The sequence below is a fragment of the Geospiza fortis genome, unplaced genomic scaffold, assembly GCF_000277835.1.
Source record: "Geospiza fortis unplaced genomic scaffold, GeoFor_1.0 scaffold143, whole genome shotgun sequence".
Classification (NCBI taxonomy): Eukaryota; Metazoa; Chordata; class Aves; order Passeriformes; family Thraupidae; genus Geospiza; species Geospiza fortis.
This window is the reverse complement of record NW_005054590.1, coordinates 430015-439004: the sequence shown is the minus strand read 5'-3', so window position 1 is coordinate 439004 and position 8990 is coordinate 430015. Positions and strand designations below refer to the sequence as shown.

General features: G+C 41.6%; 2 protein-coding genes across 2 annotated transcripts in view; one reads left to right on the top strand and one right to left on the bottom strand.

Annotated features, from left to right (window-relative positions):
- Positions 1 to 265, bottom strand: part of MALT1 (MALT1 paracaspase) — a 17880-nt gene extending 17615 nt beyond the window's left edge. The window contains exon 1 of the mRNA XM_005429989.2: positions 126 to 265. Coding sequence (XP_005430046.1) covers positions 126 to 265 — 140 coding nt within the window. The remainder of the gene's footprint in view (positions 1 to 125) is intronic.
- Positions 266 to 8754: 8489 nt separating this feature from the next.
- The window catches only part of ALPK2 (alpha kinase 2), a gene marked incomplete at its 5' end in the record, with an annotated part of 21021 nt that continues 20785 nt past the window's right edge, over positions 8755 to 8990 (top strand). Inside the window, 1 exon segment of the mRNA XM_031064438.1 lies at positions 8755 to 8990. This exon segment is cut by the window's right edge and continues 19 nt beyond it. Coding sequence (XP_030920298.1) covers positions 8755 to 8990 — 236 coding nt within the window.

Genomic DNA, 8990 nt, shown 5'->3' with positions numbered 1-8990 from the left:
CTGAGGGGGCCCGAGGGGGCCCGGCCCTGAGGGGGCGCCGCGCCCTGAGGGGGCCCGAGGGGGCCCGGCCCTGAGGGGGCACCGCGCCCCGGGTACGTCCCGTCGGACACCGAGAGGGAGCAGACCGGGTGCGGTTGTACCCATGTTGACATGTGAGTGTCGAGTTCGAGGGCGAGACCTCCTGCAGGTTCCCAGCTGGTGCTGAGAAGGTCGAATGTGGCTTTAGAACCGGGCCAGAGGTATAAGCCAGACAACTGCGGGACATTGCGGGCAGGGGTCTCACTTTGAGGAGAAACAGCTTTATCCAACTGCAACCAGCACGACCATGGACTCTCCTCATTGTCACAACTTTCCCCAGCCTGCTGCCACTGTTGAAGTGCACAGCGTAAGGCACCCTGCGTCCTTACATTCTATACCACCTTCATTTACCCATACTGTATCCCCCTACACTCTCCGGTATTGCAACTTGCTCAAAGTGGACTCAAAGTGCCTAATAAGTAATTTTACAAACATTTTTAATCAGTGATCAAGCATTCAGGTAGCTCAGAGAGGTGGTAGATGCCCCATCATTAGAAGTGTTCAGGATCAGGTTGGACGGGGCTTGGAGCAACTTCGTGTGGCAGAAGGTGTTTCTGCCCATGTTGGTGTAGGACTATATGACCCTCAAAGGTGTCTTCCAACCCAAAGTGTTCCGATTGGAATGTGGCTGCCTGTCATTTCTTTGGGGGTTATTTTGACTGTTAGGGTCTCAATATCCTTATTGCTATTTCTGGGTGAGGGTGGTTGGAAGTGCTGTATTTACTGCTGAAGACCTGTTTCCTATCTGTATAGATAACACTGGGAGCAAGAAGTATTTAGCACAGTAGTATCTTGTAACCAGTTTTAGCTGCATGTCTTTCAAAATGCTTAAGAAAAAACTTGGCACAAAAGTTGCTTTTCAGCCTCTTCCACATCCCTTGAGCTCAGGGCAGTTTGTGCAATTCATTCCAGTTTGCCCTGTGTGAGACTTGTGTCCTTGGGTACCAAGAGTGGAAATACTTTCTTAATTCAGGATTTGCTTATTTACCTTTGAGGGTTGAGAATCATTAGCTGAATTTCTGTGTAGAGATTATGAAAAGTTCACTGTCTACCTTTGATTTCCTCAGCCTGCTTGTTAGGTAGGTACTGTGGATTTTCGCATGCTCAGCAGAACTTTCGTGTGCTTAACTTCCAGCAAGTAAGAAATTCCCAATGTGCCTAGGAGAGCAGTTAGGCACGTGCTTCAAAACACAAGCCAGTGCTTTGTTATGAAAAGCTAAGGCCAACACTTCCTCTGTCTCAAGGCCATTAGGAAATTCCTATGGACTTCTATGGAAGTAGGATGTGCCCTCTCCTCACTGCCAATTCCCTGTCTGGCAGAGGTTTTCCCAGGAAGGGCCATCTGCTGCATGTAATGAAATCGTCTCTCTTAAAAGTCAGACTGTTCAGTGATCAGACTCCCTATCCTGAGGTCACACTCCAAAACACCAGCGAAGCCATCGGGCTGGCTTGCAGCTCCAAACAACACACACAAATTCAGCCTCCTTTGTCTCCAGCTGGGAAGCCCAGCCCAGGACCAGCCTATCCCAGAACATCCACAAAGAGCTCGAGGGTAAGTGAGGGGTCGGGGTGTTTGGACTTTGAAAATTATTTTTCTGCTTTTTTTCTTCTGTAGGCAAATAGAATGTGAATCATAAAAGTCTAATATAGGAAGAAGAGCATGTTAGTTTTATTACCAATGCACTACATGGATATAGTGATTTATACTGCTATTGACCAGGAAATGGGATTTGTTATTTCCTTCTGCTAAAGAAGAGCCATTTTTGTCTATCCTGATAGATTTGGGGTTTTCTACCCATGTTGCATTTATAATTCTGCTCACTGTTTCTGAAACTACACTCTGCTACTATTTCCACCAAGTCTCATTAAGACAAAATTGCAAAAATTGTACAAAAGCAAGCTTCCTTCTCTAAAGAGTGTGTAAGTGATACTAGGTATCCTGGAAAACAGATTTATTAATTCTAAATGTTTATTGCATGGTCTAATGCTCATTAGATAAAAAATTCCTCCATTCTTGAGAAAAAGGTCTGGTCACTTGGTAGTAATAGACGATTCCCAGGCTTCATGAATTGCTCAGTCTGACAGGGTCAGATGCTTGACAGATGTTAAAAATAGATTAAGACAGATCAGTGTTAAGAGTTGTGCTGTGATTGCTTATTTTAATTACTCTATATTAAGGTGTTTGTTTGACATGGGCAGAGCCAGTCATTTATTAGTCTATTTAGCTGATGAATTATGGCTGAGGTGTTTTTATAGTGTGGGGCTGTTTACAGTGGGTACTGCACTAATCAAAATGTTGTCAAAAAGCCCTGGATATTGGCAGCTGAAGAACTGCAATGTATCACAGAATTTTTGACAAGGGCATATTTTCCAGACATCTGCTTTTTGAACAGCCACAGCTTCACTGATGTTTTTCTTACCTAGACCTCGTTAATCCAACAAATAGTGTGATAACTGGTTTCGATAATACAGCGTTTCTGTCATTTGGTTTCTGACACTGTGCACTCTTTGACAAGTATGCTGCTCAAGGTGTTCCATTTGGTTGTGATATCTCAAAGGACTTGGAAAAGAATAATGTGGTTGTAGTTGTTGTTTGTATTTGAGACAGAACTGAACCAGGCAGAACTCCTGTGAGGTGAAGAAACAAGTAGAAAATGCATCGTTGTAAATCTGTGCACCCATGGGTTGTCATTACTACCCTATCAAATGTTACACTGTAGTAGGTTCAGTGCTGTATAAATCCTTACTATGGCCCTGTGGTGAGTAGAGTTCACAAAGTTACAGTGAATCTGGAATTCTGGTTTCTGTTCTCTTGGAGGTTGTAACTTTTACAAGGTAGCAGTTTAAGAATGCAACCATGATCGCAACACATTTGGAAAACGTTTTTCTGGTGTTCCAAGTTGGAAAGCTTCTATAGATGAGGAATGGTGGATCAGAAATTTCATGTGGAACTAGATTCCATTAGTACTTACAGATGCACTGAGCTTAAAAGATTCCCAATGTCAGTGTTGATGAAACTTTGAACCAAAAACTTTTGAAAAATTTGATTTCTTTTAAAGGAAAAGTTTAAACAGAGAACATCAGGAAAAGCATTTAAACATAGCAAAACATTCATGGCAACCTTTCTGGAAAGATAAAGTCATATGTTCCAGACCATAAGTATATTGTATGTATTTCCGTCAGGGGATATAATACCTCATTTAAGAAATACAAATTGGTGTGTAATGTCTGTGTTAATTGTATAACTGAAAAGTCTTATGTTTTGTTTTACTTTGGAAGAAGAAAAATGTAACATATTAAAAGATTTCTGTTGAGAGGTGCCCTGCATGAGGAGTAAAAAAATATGTATGTTCCCAGATACAAAACAGTTGGCAGGGTGGGAATGGTGATTGGATGCAATTATACCTGTTGACTTCTTAGAGGAGCTAAACAAAACATATGCGAAGTTCTGTAGGAAAGCTAAGACATATTTGAGGGACATTCCAGGGAGAATGGCAAGGGAATTAGCATTAACCTTGGAGCATAGCAGCATTTAAGCAGGACACTCAGATTTCACAGGTGACAGGTTTTTTGTTATACATATGGTGCTGTAGTTGGTCAATCTTGTGATCCTGTGGTTAGTGGAGATTCCTTTCTTTTTTTTTTTTTTTGATTGTTTCTGTTCTGCTTTTGCTGCTTTCTGTTCTTTAATCAATATTTCTTACATCCTGCTGTTCATACCAGCAAGCTTTCTGGTTGGATCTATGTAATATATAACCATTTCTGCTCATCATCAAGACAAGTTTTCTGGTTATTGGTGGTTTGGTTTGGAAATATTTCATGTTCATCTTACATGAAGTCTAATTATATTGACCAATTATATTCTATTTCTTTCTGGTTTAGCTACCTGCCAGTAAAACATCTCTTAAAGGGATGTATAGGAATGTATAATGTATGCTCAGGGAGGTGGAGAAAGAGCTTTTGCTAAATCTAAGAACAGTAGTAGGTAGGGTGGGATGGGATGGGATGGGATGGGATGGGATGGGGTAGGGTAGGGTAGGATAGGATAGGATAGGATATAATTATGTTTCAAAAGAATAACTCCAGATTCCAAAGTTCAGCCTGTGGAGTGGAGGCCATAGTAGGAAGCTCAGCTGGCAGCTGGGGAGTTGTCTCAGACCAAAAAGCTCAGATTAGAAAAAGCAAAGCACACAAGCACTGACTCTAAACAGGATCTGTCTGCTGGAGAAGTGTTCGAAACACAGGTGAGCAGACCATGTGGGGTCACATCTACATCCTCCTCAGGTGCACCTACATACAAAGGAGGAAGGCTGGCCTTCTTGTGTGTACAGCTCTGGTGAAAGTTAATCCTTGATCACTTAAGGCAAGGGCTTCTGACAGAATTGGTGTGCCCAGCAGCAGGTCAGTTCCTGCGGCCATGGTCCACGTGCCCTGAGGCACACAGTGTTTCTGGAGCTCTCTCTCATGGTTCAGGTATCCCAGAACTGCTGTCAGCTCGGTGTAGAGAGCCCAGAGTGTTGGTTGATGAAAGGCTGTTTCCCAGGGTGAAGCACTGTGGCATTATCAGTGCCATTCCCCGGTGTTCTGCTGAGATATCCCCCGTGGGGGCTCACTCAGCCTCTCCCTTCCCTCTCCTCTGGCCGGGTGGGCGTGAGGCAGGTCCCACTGCTCTGGGTGGGAGCTTTGGGGGTCACAGCTCGGCTCCATCGAGGGGTGGCCATTGGCCAGGTGCTCTCTGTGCCATGGGAACGCGTGGGACGGGCCCCGAGCCCGGGGCTGGGGCCACACAGATAACAGGAGCTGCTTCAGCAAGGGCAGGGACCAGAGAGTGCTGCTGAAAGATAGGAGGGAATCCTACTGAAAAGGATGTGGGCCGAGCAGGGCCTGCACACAAAACAGAGATTACTCCGTGAATAGATCTTAAATAAAAGAAAAACACTTCAGAGAGGTCATAAAGGGTATTTTCCCACTGACTCTAGAGGACATGAACCTCACAGAAAGGCACAAATTCACTTCTGGGTTGCTAAAATGCATAAGCTTCCTGTAGAAATAATTTCTGTGATTATAAAATTGCTTAAAAACAGAAATCACTGCTTAGAGTTTTTAAAAGTTTAATGATAATAATAATAATGATAGTAATAGTAATAGGATAAAAAAGGACAATATTTCCAGTGCTGGGGAGGGGGCATACAGACAATGTTATCTTTACACAGTTACATCAATAAGATACATGCATATTCTTGTGTTTCATGCATTATTCAAACGTTCTTTTGATGTTTTGGGGACTCCTTTGTTTGACTTCCTCATACTCCAGCTTATCTGCATGACATGCTGGGTGTCAGGTCAATATATTTTATTTCTTTTTGTGTCTCCATCCTACTGTTTCACATCCTCTGATAAGATTTTAGTATGTCCTCCTTAATTTTAACACGGTATTCTCTAATTGTCATTCAGTGCTCTGGTTTGTGTCACGATTATCTTATCACTTGGACAGGTTGGCCAGTGAATGGCCTTGCACTGGTTTTGGTTACACAAAAGCCTTTTTCTTCACGTCTTATGTTTTGCTAAGGTCTATAACACAGTACATTAATCACACTATTATTTCCATAAGTGATACATAGCTATTATATTCATTACACTACTATTTCTATGAGCAACACAGTGCATACTTTAGCTGATAGATTATATTATATTAACATGCAGCTAAAACCACTTATAATTGATACTATTTCTGAATAATTATAATCACTAACAGCATGCATAGGCTAATACATAAATGCAAAAGCCAATATTATCTGGTCATTTTTCACAGGAAGATTTTAGTTTTGGTAATAATTTAATAAAGTAGGAAAAATGTGATGGGAGAGAGAAAATTTAATGGCCACTTTTTAAGTTTGATCAAGTTTATATTTTTTGTTAGTTAAATTTTTTTCTGACATTAGGAATAATCCCTCAGTCCCTGTGAAATCACTAGAAGTGGCTTTGTCACCAGAACTACCTACAAAATATAAAATAATTTATTTTTTTTTCCTTCCATGTTAAAGTGTAACTCAAAACTGTTTGGATCTCAATTGAAATAAATTACCAAATATTGAACATATTTAATAATGTATAAAAATAAGGTTCAATTGGGAGTGATGTCATTTCAAGGAAAATAATAATGAACAGTCAAATTTTATATTTAGAATTGGAATTTCAAACAATACTTTCACTATGAATAGTGAATAGGCTTTTCACAACCAGTGTGGAATTATGACAAAGTATGAATTTTAAATAAAAAAATCTCTTCTGGAAATTGACTTGAATTTGGTTTATTATATATATGCCTTACAGAAATGTTGGGTGATTGTTTTAGCCATTTTGATGCTTTTCCCAGCCATTCTTTTGTTAAATATTATTTGAGATTGATTATTTTTCACAAACCCTGATAACTTCCTGCCATCAAAGGGTTTTGGTGAAGCAGCTCCATCTGCCTCTTGCTGCCTTGTTAATCTGACTGTTGCAGGTTTGCATCAGTTCAGTATTTCTCCTCAATCACACCCAAGCACAGTGGTCAGGTTGCTGTTCTCATGCTGCTCCCAGCTTTGTTCTCCCTTAATCTCAGTTCCCAGGCACTGAGCTCAGGCAGGGGCAGACCCTGCTGAGCATGAACTTGTCTTTCATTTGCCTCTACCATAAAAATTCCCCATGGTTCTGATCAGTACGAAATGGAAAAGATTAGAGAGACAAGAAGATTTGAGAGCCAAACCAGGCATTTTTCCTGCCATGACCTGCTCAAACCTGGTGTGTGAATTCCTCCTGTGTGGCTGTGCTTCAAGTGCCTCTTGTTGTGAGCCAGGACCTGATTCAGCGAGTAACATCATTGGTTTTCAGAGTGAGAGTTGGGACAAGTAGCCACAACACCCTGGCATGTTCTCATGTCTTCTGCCAACAAGTGTTCAACTCCCAGTTTATCGGGAAGTGAGTTAATTTCAGGTTACTGGTCAATAGCTGATTGTAAATTACCACGGTCTCTCCCATTCCTCTTCCCTTTGTGAATTTTGCTGTGCATCCTCTGTCACAAGTTTTCCTGATGAGCTGAGAGGATATTGTACTAGAAGTTCTCTTTCCAGTTTCTGTCTAAATTCAGTAATTGATTTTTAAAAAAATCTTAATACTTTCTACTTTCCTCCCAGATTTACAAAAAATAGTATCTCTTTGTCTTGGGTGGAAACCCATGCAGTTTTCTCCTGGAATGTTATTTTGCTTTCATTTCTGTGGTTGTGTCTGACAGTGCATGGAAACCCAATGTAATTTTCATATGGAGAAATCTTGACAGCTCTTTTCCCCTCAGTGGCAGAGTGCAGCCAAACTGAGACAACGATAACTGTCTAGTACAATGGCTTTAGTAAAGGCTCTGCATTAGTCAATCTGCATTAAAAACATGTTGCTAGAGCTCTTTTCAGCTGGGGAAATTACCTGCTTTTAAAATAATTTGCAACCTCCAAAAGAGAGGAGAGAGACATCTGGTCTTCTGAAAAGCAAAAATGAGAGAAGTGTTGAAATGCAACAGGAAACATTAGGCAAATGCATATTTAAGAGGAGAGGCTGAAGTCTGAAGGCTATTTCCATGGTACTGTAATAAAATGGATGAGGAAAAGATTAATCCCTACTGCTCTGTTTTCGTCCTGTTAAATATATTCCTTGGAGTCGAAAAGGAAAGCAGTGTGATCAGAAAGGCTGCTCTGGTTGCCCCATGTGCTGTTTGTCCGGGCTCCTTGGTGTACATGGACTCAAACTGCCTGTCACACATCTAATGTTGTGTCTTTCCTGTTAACCACTTTTGTTCCCCACTTTTCACCACCCAGGTGACTGTGGAAGAGGTGTTGGTGGCAGGTTTGCCCGAAGGGAACTAAGGTATCTCTGGTTGCTTAGTGCTCTTTAGGGAGAGGCAGACTGCGGGAATGACAAATACCAAGCCAGAGCACAAGAGAATTGCTTTAAACAGAAATTGCCCTATAAAGTCTAAGCAGGCTGGTCGTTCTGGGTATTTCTACACACAGAGTTTGGGATTGATGATGTCCCTATGATGCCAATCCAAGGAATAGCCTGCTGTTGTGGCAATGTGACCCCCAAAGCAGCAGGTAGCTGTAGCAGTGGTGTCCATGTGGAAATGTGCATTGTCTGCAGGTTCCTGTTTGCATTTAGAAAAGTTGAAAGGCTGTGTGCTAGAGCCCCTGTCGAGGTGCCACATGGATGTGTGGGTGTGCTCAAGGTTTTGTTCTCCTAGCACAGATCACTCCAGACACTTGCAATGTGCTGCCAGTAAGTGTCATTGCTTAGACAGCCGGGTTAGGGTTACTGCCTTAATGTCTGATGTTAAATAATGATTACTTATTTTGAAAGTGCTTGCAAATATGTGTCAACTGCCACCTTTTAGAAAATACCTATAGCCATTGCAGAAGTAATTTTAAGCTTTGCATTTCTTTTACTTGCAGGTGCACAGAACAAGATCTGCACTTCATTGAGAGCTAGAATGACTTTTCTTGACCCAGAACCACATATAAAGAACAAAACTTGCCCACAATTTGTTGTTTTCCTAAATGAACTCGTGACAGTCTTCAGGGTAGAATGAGGAAAATGGGAAACATTTTGCACAATGCAAGAGTTCCCCTTGTGAGGGTGAGACTGTGTTGATTTCATCAGGTTCTGACTCTTCAAAAATCATTCATTTACTGCTTGAGAAACCCAGCAAAGCAGGAGTTTTGCCTCCACTTGAGAAATCCCGCAAGACACTTGCCTAACACAGAAGACAACATGGATGTTAAGAATGTAGTTAAATCCCAGGCAACTTTTTCCTGCCTGAGGGATTTGTCCGAGGATAGTGATGACCTGCTTCATTTTAACGGTGTGGTTGATGTCGCTGCTGGAAG